The sequence below is a fragment of the Coccinella septempunctata genome, chromosome 2 (genome assembly GCF_907165205.1).
Source record: "Coccinella septempunctata chromosome 2, icCocSept1.1, whole genome shotgun sequence".
Taxonomy (NCBI): Eukaryota; Metazoa; Arthropoda; class Insecta; order Coleoptera; family Coccinellidae; genus Coccinella; species Coccinella septempunctata.
The window spans coordinates 5,399,035-5,411,226 of NC_058190.1; the positions used below are offsets into that span (position 1 = coordinate 5,399,035).

The 12,192-nt window shown below is 37.9% G+C and overlaps 1 protein-coding gene across 1 annotated transcript; it reads right to left on the bottom strand.

Moving 5' to 3' along the window:
* Positions 1 to 822: 822 nt before the first annotated feature.
* On the bottom strand, positions 823 to 1,938 carry LOC123307677. Its single transcript, XM_044890080.1, has 3 exons — positions 1,661 to 1,938; positions 1,460 to 1,565; positions 823 to 1,377 (listed from the first exon to the last, which is right to left on the bottom strand). Exons 1-3 carry the CDS (start codon positions 1,715 to 1,717, stop codon positions 1,145 to 1,147), a joined length of 396 nt encoding a protein of 131 aa, XP_044746015.1. The 5' UTR covers positions 1,718 to 1,938; the 3' UTR covers positions 823 to 1,144.
* Positions 1,939 to 12,192: the final 10,254 nt, after the last annotated feature.

Genomic DNA, 12,192 nt, shown 5'->3' on the forward strand with positions numbered 1-12,192 from the left:
CCAATCTGCATAGTTCTCACGACCCATCAGTTTTGGGACACACGTTAAAAAACTCGTGGCCATTTTAGCACTCGATGTAATTCGCGTTTCTCAAATAAACTACTAAAACTTTCGTCCTGGGCCCATAACCTGTTAAGAAAAATAGTGGATATTCTAGAAAGTTTATTGAAACGACATGAACTCTCGAGCGTCAGCTAAAAGACTGACTCCTTTTATTCAGCCTACATCGAATACACACATCTGTCATTCAGACCATAGAGTTAAGTTACTTGACATGATTGTTCAGCCTTAAATCAATAGATGTCTCTAGTGACATTTTAAATATAAAACTAACAATACTTTTCAATATAGTTTTCAGGAATAATTTCGATGGAATATTTCTATGAATTTTGTAAAGCGTATCCTGCTCAGGAGTTAATTCCGATCTACTCAGAACAGGCATCAGTTTGGGATATTCCTTCATGAAATCCAGTAACAATTCTTTCTGCTCCATCGAGACATTTGTATGCCTGCTGTTGGAAATTAGGTTGGTTTAGGATAAATTGTTCTTCAATGAAACGCACTTTGTGAAACAATCTGTATATTGATTCAATCGATTTAACGGAGGTCGATCTATACTCTCAGTGAATATCAAACCTGAACTAACTAAGACGGAGAGGAAAGAGAAATATCTTATTCCTAAAACATGCTTATATACAGTATTTAGGTTCTAATAGCAAAGTACATAATATGGTTCTCACAGTCGAAAACTGCTGGGGTATGTTATTCAACACTTTGACCGCCAGCACTAATATTGTTGACTAATAAACCAATTGAATTTGACATATTTATTGTTGTCGAGAATTCTGAATGAGTAAGGGATTTGGTTTTGCTTTACTGTGATGAATTTATCTCAACACCTGCTTTTGACTGGACTGATAGGAGATCTCATTTTGTATCGATTAAAATAAGATAAATTTATTTATTCATTTATTTTATAAACAGTTTCTTTCCAACACACAAACGTGACGTTCTCAGGGTTTTGCGAAGGGTTGTCAAGAATATCACTTTTAGGAAGTAGGTATTCGCTAATAGAGCATTCGCAGCTATGCGCATACGCAGACTTACGAATGATGTCAAGATCTATTTTTAAATCTTATTCATTTTATTTGAGACGTTGCTCAACAGAGGCAGCAATTTTTTCAATGCTGGCTCCCATTTTTGTCATGTTTGCTCCCATCTGTTCCATCGCAGTTGTCTGTCGTTCCATGAATTCCACTGTTCTCTCATAAAACCACTGCTGCATCTTGGGTTGGTCTTGGCCAATCTGAATTAAGTTTTTGGTGGCCTCCACATTTGCTTTTAAAATTTTCCTGTCCCTCCTTGTTCTTCTGGTAACTGAAAAATATAAAAATAAATGAAGTAATAATTGATCAATTTTATTATATAATCAGCACTATTGTTTCGAAAGTATGAATACCTGAGTCAAAACTACTATTGTCTTCCGTCTCCACATCAATAGTTGCTTCACTATTAATGCCGCAATCCGCAGGTGAAATTGTGGACACATCAGGGTCGACTGAAATCTGTGATTTGAAATAAATATAATGCACACACCCAATAGATTAAGATTCATAAAATACTGTGACAATTTGTATACACAATGTTCAAATATACTTACATTTACCACCTTCGACTCGAAAGTATCCTGATGGCCCGCAATGGAAGTGGGGCACATCAATTCCACAATTCTCTCCTACGTTGCAGTAAGACATTCTTTGAATGCTTCACCGCCTCCTGTGCCCTCTCTGTGAGCCTTTATAGCAGCACTTTTAGATTTTGTTTTCGTGCGCAAATCATGCCATGTCTAGAATAGTGTGAATATGTAAATTAATAATTTCTTTTATACACATATGAATCTCTGATCTACAACTAAATATCTATATGTGAAACATTGTGTTTCTCTTCTCACCTTCCTCCATTGGCGCCAACCTTTTTCAGCACCACCATGAGTATTATTGCCAGTTCCTTCCAGCAATTTTGAGCTTTTTTATATGTGAATTCTTGAGTGAATTTACCACTCTTTAATTGCTCATTTTGTGCAATGTAATCTATAAGAGCCGCTTTCTGCTGCTCGCTTATTTTACCTGTGCGTAATGGAGTCGTCATTTTGAAATCGCACTTGTTCACCCTTCACTACACAGTACACAAATAATTCTAACTATTCTCACCTTAGAATGTTATAATCAGAAATTTTCAGCAATACACGTGACGAGAAGTAATTGAAATAATGTTGCTCTTATTCTTTCCAAACCAAAGTTTTCTTAGCTTAAACTGAACCATTTTTAATTCAAAGTATTACCTGAGCGACATGCGCAGCTTAATTCAATGCAGAACAACCCACAATTTTGCGATGTTGCCAAAATGTATCGTACGAGTCGCCCATTTCCGTAACGTATACGTTGCCGATGGTTTAGAGAAAAGATCCAATGGGTTCTATGCGCTCTCATCCATGCGCCGCTCGTATACTCTCGTATACTTTACGCAGCGCATGGACTCGAGAATCGGGCCACTGGTTCATTTTCGAGCCCTCTTATTGTGAATGCTCAATTCTTTTCATTCTTGTTTGTATACGTGTGGAATTCTTGGTTGCACCCCTTGAAGTCTGCGATGTCATCACAATATATATTTGAAGAATTCTTACTGTACCTTGAAGGCAATTTTATAACCCTCTACCCATGACAAGATAACTGGGTCAGAAGTATAATTTCTCCAGATATGACTGAAAAATCTTAAAAGCCCTGCCACTCTATTTACCTTTATCTCCGTAGGTTGGAGGACTTCCGGTATTCGTGGTCCATCTGGTGTTATGTCGACACCCTCTGGTACTTCTGCTTGTACCTGTCCTTCCTCTGAGGCTACTTCTGCCTGCCAATGAATGCCGACCGTTCTTTCTGAAGCAGTAGTTTAAATGATTTTTTGTTATTTGGCCTTAGTGGAGTCTGGTACCTTCAACTCCGTGGCGGCTTTATGTAGTTCTTTGCCCTTCCTTATTTTCTCTATTAGGTTTCCTCCAAAAAGGTAGCCATCCATACTGAACTCTGATAGGGAATCTTTCAAGTTCTTATTTAAGTGAGGAATAATAAGATTTCTTCGAAGCAGAGATTGCTCGTGATGCACAGTTGCGAGTATCTTCCCTGCTTCTGACAGGCTCTCTACAACAGGTAGGTCCTTTTCACCTTCGACCTGGAGCAATTTTGTGACAACCTGGACAATCGCCGTCAGGGCTACCCCAATCTGGTCCTGGGTTCTCGTAAATTCTGGCATCCCTCTCGTCAGAAAAATCTGTCGTTTTGGTTGTGGTGGCATCTTTTTTATTTCTGAATTTGATTCATTTATAGACAAAAACCATGGTGTCTATACAAAAACAATCAAGCTAGACTCCTAATCTAGTATTTAATGTTCTGTGGCCTTAACCTCAACTCAACTCTAGAACAAAACTTTTCAGGTTTTTAGATATAAAAATGCAATATTTCATCCACGATCCTCTTGAAGTTACGGGCCAACAAACCTTGAAATCTAATATTTGTTTTGATTTTTCGACCGACCAAAAATGTTCTACGGATTTGAGGAAGTCACCAGAGTCATATAGATGGGCGATCTGGTGCCTTTCAGCCTATGCACCTCCACGGGCGGCGATGTTATGTTCTTGGACAAGTTCTAGTTTTATCTCTTCGATATCTGGTTCATTTTCGAGCCCTCTTATTGTGAAGGCTCGATTCTTTTCATTCTTGTTTGTGTACGTGTGGAATTCTTGGCTGCACCCCTTGAAGTATTCCACTTCTTTCTGAAAAAGAAAACTTCTTAAGAAGTCTTCAGAGATGAACGAGAGTTCCGATCCAGAATCGATGAGGAGTCTTGCTTGGTGCGAGGTGACTGGGGTGAGAACGTGGGCTAGAGCAGTCGAGAGAGAGGTGAGTTGTCTAAGAGGAGTTTTGACGACTGCCCGAACTTTTCAGGCCCTTCTTGAGGTGACTGGCTTAGCTTCACTGGGTTTAGAAGTAGGCCTAGATGAGGAGGCTTGAGGCGTTCTGGCTGAGGAGACCATGGTGATGTGGTCATGGAGTGAGGAGTGATGTCGGTCCGAGCATAACCGGCATGTTTGATGAGACCTACATGAGCGGACATTGTGACGGCCTAGACAATTGTAGCACAACTGTCTTCGATGAACCACTTCGTTTCTTTCCGATGGGTGACGGCTGTGGTAGCGAGGACAATGAAGTGTTCATCACCGCAGTCGTCACAATTATAGGAAGGCAAGCCATTGGAGCGAACTGGTCGCTGAGGAGACTTAGCGGCGCTTTTCGCCACAACACGAGGTGGCACAACACCCGAGACGGGCTTTGAGCAGACTTTCGATGAAGAGGCTTTGGATGAGGTGACAGAGGCGGCAGCGTGCGAGTACGACGTTTTAGGTCTTGAGGCAGGCGTTTTTGAGGAGTCTTCAGGTTCTTCCAGCCACTCCAAGGAGCGGGTATGGGCCTGGAGGAAGTCCATAAGTTTGGTGAGAGGTGGCGATTCGGTGGAGGATCCCAATTGGGACTCCCACTTTTCGCGAGTTGAGCGGTCGAGATGTTTGGTGATCACGTATACCAGCAGAAAGTCGCATGAGTCTAGTGACTGGCCGAGAGCGGTCAAACCTTGTAGAGCTTCTACAAGGTTGGTGAGGAGTGTCTTGTAGTAAAGACGAGGATTTTCTTGAGGAGAACATTGAGGCGCTGAGAAGATCTTGTCGCAAAGAGCTGCCAAGAGAAGAGGTTTGTTCTCATATTGAGAGAGGAGGCTGTCCCAAGCTATGGGAAACGAGGCGCCAGTGAGGGCTTAAGAGGCGTGGACTGAAGAGATGATCGTAGATAATGGAGACGCTCGACATCTGAGATTGAGGAGTTCTGGATTACGAGGGACTGGAAGAGGTCCTTGAATCCTGGCCAACTAGAGTAGTCGCCTGAGAAGACCGGAAGAGGAATATCTGGGAAGCGTGGCTGAGCGGACGTCGACGAAACAGTTGAGATGACGGTTGAGGGGGCTCGAGTGCTTCCTTGAGATGACGGATGCGAGATGACGATGAGGCGTGCAGGAACTCTTCTTCCACGAACATGTCGTTCGAGAAGTAGGGATGCTCGATTTGGGACTCCGGCCAGGCGTTCTCAAAGTGAGTGTGGGTTTTTAAAAAACCTTTGTGCTGTTCGTCGAGGCGTTCTTGGAGGCTGTCTAATTTTGAGGTGGTCCATTCACTGGGCTCGTCAACGAGTCCAGCTGAGATGTCCTTCATGATGTTGAGGCGGTTCAGTTGAGTAGACATTTTGATCATTGAGCCTGGCGTCACGAGGCGTGACCTTGAGCGGGTCCTTGGTCCCTCCTTTGGGGGGTCGAGTGAGGAGGCCTCATCTTGAGGAGGCATGAGGTGGTCAGACGTCGATTCTTTCAGGAGTCGTAGAAGCTTCGTCTCATATTATATGTGCTGTATAAGTGTTTTAATAAATTGCGAACATGAGGATTGTACTCCTCAACCGCAAGTAGACTGTTCAGAAAACGTCCCGTAAAACGGTTATGAGAGTATTGTAAAGATGAGTTTTTTCCGTTCCACCAGGTCCATCGTATATATTCGAAGGATTAGAATTTTTCAATTTTCTCGAGCAAGCTTTCAACACTCGTAAAAATATCTTTTTCTGATCCTCTTTTAATTACGATGTCGAATAATAGCCACTTATAAAATTACGTCTCGAGGTGTCTTCTTCATCGTCTACGGAACTGTTTATATCGCTCCTCTTATTGAGTTTTACGAAAGACCCATTACCTAGTTGTGATAACCATTCGTCAAATGATAAATTATTTAAGTCGGAATGTGTTTTGCCAATTCTAGATGATTTGCCACTCTCATGATTTCGGTCAATTGTAATTTAACAAATGACGACCATAACTCGCTAGCTTTGAGCGTTTGATTCATGATGTCATTTCGTGTACCGCCTATTAGGATGGGTAAAATTTGTCTGAAATCCTCTCCGCACAAACAACAATTTCCACCCATCTTCTCATGATATCTTTCAAATGTCTGTTTCAAAGGCAAATTTAGGAGTCGTAGGAGCTTCGTCCCATATTATATGTGCTGTATAAGTGTTTTAATAAATTGCGAACATGAGGATTGTACTCCTCAACCGCAAGTAGACTGTTTAGAAAACGTCCCGTAAAACGGTTATGAGTGTATTGTAAAGATGAGTATTTTCCGTTCCACCAGGTTCACCCATATAAAATAGATGCTCTTTGGAATTGTCGTCTATTATTTATTTGTTATCTTCAATTACTAAATCATCGTAAATATTCGAAGGATTAAAATTTTTCTCGCGCGAGCTTTCAACACTCGTAAAAATATCTTTTTCTGATCCTCTTTCAATGACGATGTCGAATAATAGCCACTTGTTCAAAATCGAGGGTGTTATGATTTTGTAACTAAAGAGTAGTGGACTGTATGTAAAGATAATTGAGTTGGAGATGGTATAAAAACACTTATTTGAGTATCGTTCACAATCATAAAATGAATATGTCACCTGCATGAAGCTAATACAGTAAAAGCAACTAATATTAACCACATCTATAAACTCAGAGAGACATTATTCAACTAAAAACAAGAGATGGTCCAGAGCAGTTCAAATGAGAAGTCACTTGATGTCAGAGTTAGACGTTGAGGAGTTCAATAAATCCAATATCAACACAACGGTTACACAGTGATAGAGCAATCAATCGAAAATTGATTGCGAGAGCCTCTTTATTCTATCAGAAAACGCGAAGGTTAGAATACTGAATATTAAAGAGAAGACGCGAGAGTACAGAGAAATAGGCCAGAGGTATAAGTGTTTTAATAAATTGCGAACATGAGGATTGTACTCCTCAACCGCAAGTAGACGGTTATGAGAGTATTGTAAAGATGAGTTTTTTCCTTTCCACCAGGTCCGCCCATGTAAAATAGATGCTCTTTGGAATTGTCGTCTATTATTTATTTGTTACCTTCAATTACTAAATCATCGTAAATATTCGAAGGTTTAGAATTTTTCAATTTTCTCGAGCAAGCTTTCAACATTCGTAAAAATATCTTTTTCTGATCCTCTTTCAATGACGATGTCGAATAATGACCACTTCTTCTTCTGCTTCAAGATGAGGTATCGTGAACTTTCTGTTTTAATTTGCAAGTGTGAATGATAATCAAGAGGATTTGTGGATATTAATTATGTTTTAATGAAATTTTTTGTAGAATGAGAGAAAGTTTTATATAAAAAATTATATTTGATGAAATGATTTTTTTGTGTTTGCTGAACTAAAGATTCAAATAAAATTCCTTCACTCCAAACTCTGTGTGAAGAAATATCGGAACTTGTATTGCATTGGTTAATATGATGTTACCAATGTAAACTCACTCCAAGTCTTTTTGGGAGGCAACCGCTTTCTTTAAGTCAGCTGTAAAAATGTCAACCTCGCTGACACCTTGAGATAACGCAGGAGAAGACTCCTTAATGGGAGTGAAGTCTACTAACCCCAAACCTAGAGGGTACATTGATGAAATTGAGGAAGCGTGCTCCGGTAATGGATCGACCACTTCAGCGAGATCGTGTTCTGACAACTCGTACACATCAACTGATCATCTGCGACCTCTTCCAACACTTCTTGCTCGTAAGGAAAGCGAGGTCTACCTCCAGCCCGTATTTGATTCGGGAAATGGCCGCTCTCCGTGAGTGAACGGTGCACCACTCGTGTAAATGACGCATCATCGTCTCACTGCGTGGCGTCACTATCTGTCTCGCCCGCTCTTAGCAAACATGTCCACTACCCATCTCTCTCATCATTTTGCCGCAAAATTAAGAAACTACCAAGAACTTGTGCGAATAAAAAACATTTTGACTGAGTAGAATGGGTTAGCAAAAATCGGGTTACTTGAGGTTTTTATTTTCTTCTTCTTTTTTTTTTCAGTATGAAACTAACAAGTATTGTACCATTTTACAATCCTGATTAAACGCGCCAACTTTTAATGGCATTTGCCAAAGCACTCTAGTACATTTTTTTTTAAAGGAGGGCCTATAAAAGTTGACAAATTTTGAAAATTTTAAATTCATAGTTTAACAAATAGTATTAATTCTGAGAAACTTGGGGCAATTGTGTCATTACTTTTGACTGTAATTCTAGAAATGGTACGGGTTACGGTTCCAAAGCTCAAATAAACAAAAATTATAAAAATTAACCACAATAACCGACAAATGGTTACACTTCGACCAAATTTCTAGTTTTTTTTTTAAATGCCCATAATTTTCAAACTGCATGGGATAGATTTTCTTCTGATTTTTCTTATGATGGTTACAATCAATCCTGCCACCCCATTTCGGCTTGACGTTGAGTTCTGGGACATCCTGTATATATTCTTTTGATACTTCTGCATAAAGTTGAAACATATTCGTGGGATCTGAGATCTTATTCGTCATTCACGAACGGGTTCAATAAAAGAAGAGAAAAATGATGAAACCATTATTCAGCTTCAAAATTCATAACTTGTACTATTAGATCTTCACTTTGAACGAAGTTGCCTTTATTTCTATCAGTGAAACATTCATCAGCGTGTTTTCTGATAACTTGAAATGAGAACAGCATTAATTAATAGTTATGAATGAATCAGGGAGCTCAGTCTCCGCTGTACATATGACAAAACACTTTTGGAGATATTCTAAGAGGGTGTATCTATTGCAAGATTTGCTTATTGCATGTAAATTAGCATAACGGAAGTCGGTCACGACTGCCCCAAATACAGGCCACCTATTATCTTTCTCACAATATACTCTGAAATCATTGAAGATTTTGAGAATTGTTTTCCAAGGGTATCATTTCGAAAACGGAAAATATTCTTTGTGTTTTCGTCAAGTTTATAACCGCCGAATAAAAAAATACTCTCTTCATTTCTCTAAGAAATTTGGGCTTTCTATCAACGCTGTCTGTTGCGACTTAATATAAAATTGTTCATTTTTTGACACGCTTTCAATAACGTCAATTTGTTATATACGTTAATAATGCGTGTATGGGATCAGCTTTGCTTTTTCCTCTCATCGCATCCGTAAGGCATCTAGCCCCGCATAAACAGGTAGCTCATTGATTCCATTGTATAAAGGATCGTTTATCAAATAAGCTCCATTCGTTTGGTCATTACACCAGCCTAGCCCATCTACATTATGTGTCTCAAGTTCCATCCAAACCCCACCTCCTTTTTACGTTGAATGGCAAATAAACTTCTTGAATATATTCTCCGTGATCTATTCGCATCTTTATCGAATCTATTATATCGTCTGCATCTCTGTCCTTGTATGCAATCGCTTCGGATTTAATTTTCCTCACAGTTGCATCCGATTTAATAGACTGTAAGTTCCCTAATTGTATTGGAGTTTTTTTTATTTCAAAATAGTTTTCCTCTTATATTCAGAGGGTTTCTTAAATAAAATTGTCTTTTTTGTAATATCCCTTTCTAATCCTCTGACACACAAAGTTATTGGCTGAGGATGACAGAAGTTCAACGAAGAAGAGAAGTCATCTACTTTATAATTGCCTATGCGGATAATGAATTTTTTGCAACCATAATTGTTGCAACTATGCTGCATAATTATTGATATAATGGTTTATACGTTTTTTCAAATAATAGGGATAAACCAATTAATCCATCTTATTATTTTTCATTGTGATCGGCCATAAGGTACGGTCAATTTGAAATGTCCCTTCGAAAATGGTGCGATCTTTGAACATAGTTCTTGGTAAAATACAAACATTCTGGGAATTTGTAGGTAACGAGCCAGATCTATTATCCTCTAAGGAATCTATTATCCTCTAAGGAATCTATTATCCTCTAAGGAATCAATATTCGATTTCAAGTGATATCGAAATGAGGTCAAAATTTTCTTCCGAATGTGATATGTTTTCATATTCTAATGGACTATTATTTGCCTTGATTTGTTTCCGAATTCCTGTCTATGCAAATTCCCTCACTCATTTGGGAAAAACGATTCAAACTAGGGGAACTACTATTTTTTTTCTGACTGGATTCCTGGCGTTGAACAGATATAAGTTTTTTTTACATTGCAGTGTTCACTAAATGGTGAAGAACTTCGTTTATTTTGACGCGAGTTAAGTTTTGTCTCTCAACGCTTCATAAGAAATGTTACTTTTCACAATTGTTTCAATAAAGTGTAATTTTTTGTGTTTCGAATTACCTGCTCTTCTTTTTTATAATGAGAAATATTTTTTAAAGTTTCCTTATTCCTTTGAATAAACCTATAAATTACACTGGGATATTTCAAGGATTTAATTTTACAAAATGAACTTATTCCGTGAAGAATTGGATCTTTGGGATTCAAATTGATCAAGTCATCAAAGGAACAAAAAGGTTTTTCAAGTAATATTGCGTCAATTATTTGGCTCGAAATATAAAAGCGTTTGGAATCCATATCCATTTTATGAACAATGAAAATTTTAGAAATGAAAAAATTAAGAGCGGCGGTATGAATGTTATAAAAATTATAATCAATCAGAAATGGAACTAAAGGTTGACTTAGCTGAATTCAGTCGAAATAGTCGAAGTAGATGGAAGATGGAATATGATCTGCCACAAAACACAAATATGGCTGCTGCCATTGTGTGGCTAAGTTGCCGTGCAGCTACTTCTTGAATATATTCTCCATGATCTATTTGCATTTTTATCAAATTTATTATATCGTCTGCATCTCTGTCCTTGTCCTTGAATCGCTTCGGATTTAATTTTACTCACAGTTGCATCCGATTTAATAGACTGTAAGTTTCCTAATTGTTTTAGAGTGTTTTTATTTCAAAATAGTTTTCCTCTTATATTCACGAGGTTTTTTAAATCAAAGTGTCTTTTTTGCAATACCCCTTTCTACTCCTCTGACACACAAAGTTATTGGCTGAGGATGACAGAAAGACAGACAGAAGAAGAGAAGACATCTACTTTATAATTGCCTATCCGGATAATGAATTTTTTGCAACCATAATTGTTGCAACTATGCTGCATAATTATGATATAATGGTTTATACGTTTTTTCAAATAATAGGGATAAACAAATTAATCCAGCTTATTATTTTTCATTGTGATCGGCCATAAGGTACGGTCAATTTGAGATGTCCCTTCGAAAATGCTGCGATCTTTGAACATAGTTTTTGGTAAAATATAAACATTCTGGGAATTTATAGGTAACGAGCCAGATCTATTAGGAGTTTCTTCAGATAATTGGTAGATAGATCTTGGGATATTAAAACTATCAAATGTAATATTTTGTTTGTTCATTTCATTATCCTCTAAGGAATGCTTTTCAATTTCAAGTGATATGGAAATGGGGTCAAAATTTTGCTTTCGAATGTGATATGTTTTCATATTCTAATGGACTACTATTTGCCTTGATTTGTTTCCGAATTCCTTTCCATGCAAACTCCCTCTCTTATTTGGGAAAAACGATTCAAACTGAGGGAACTACTATTTTTTTTTCTGACTCGATTCAGATATAAGTTTTTTTTACATTGCAGTATTCACTAAATGGTGGAGAACTTCGTTTATATTGACGCGCTTTCATACCGGCGATATATTTTCTATAAAAATAGTATACATATTTGTTGTGAACTTAGTGTAATTCCCAGAAAGTTGAATATTCTTTAGTTTGAGGGGTGAAGGGAAATTGATTATATAAGGTTTTCTCTTATTTATTTCATCTTATTCGTTAACGTTTCGACCCTGATTAGGGTCTTCTTCAGGACTCTAAAAAATACAAAATTGACATTAGAATAAGCACACACAACATATTTGTTTTTTCCCACATATTTTTCTATTGCCCAATCCGAGCCCTGTTATGAAGTTGTGTTCAATCTTTGATTTTACTTTTGGTGTAACTGTACATGTGTATAACATGTTTGTTGTACAGAATGTACCGGCGCATTTTTGATAAATTGAATATGTTCAATAAACCAGTCTTCCACTAAACGTTTGTTAATGAATACCTCAAACGATTTAACAAGTCCTTGACATATTTTTCGAAAATCACTAGATTCACATCTGTATGATCTCAACGCTTCATAAGAAATGTTACTTTTCACAATTGTTTCAATTAAGTGTAATTTTTTGTTTTT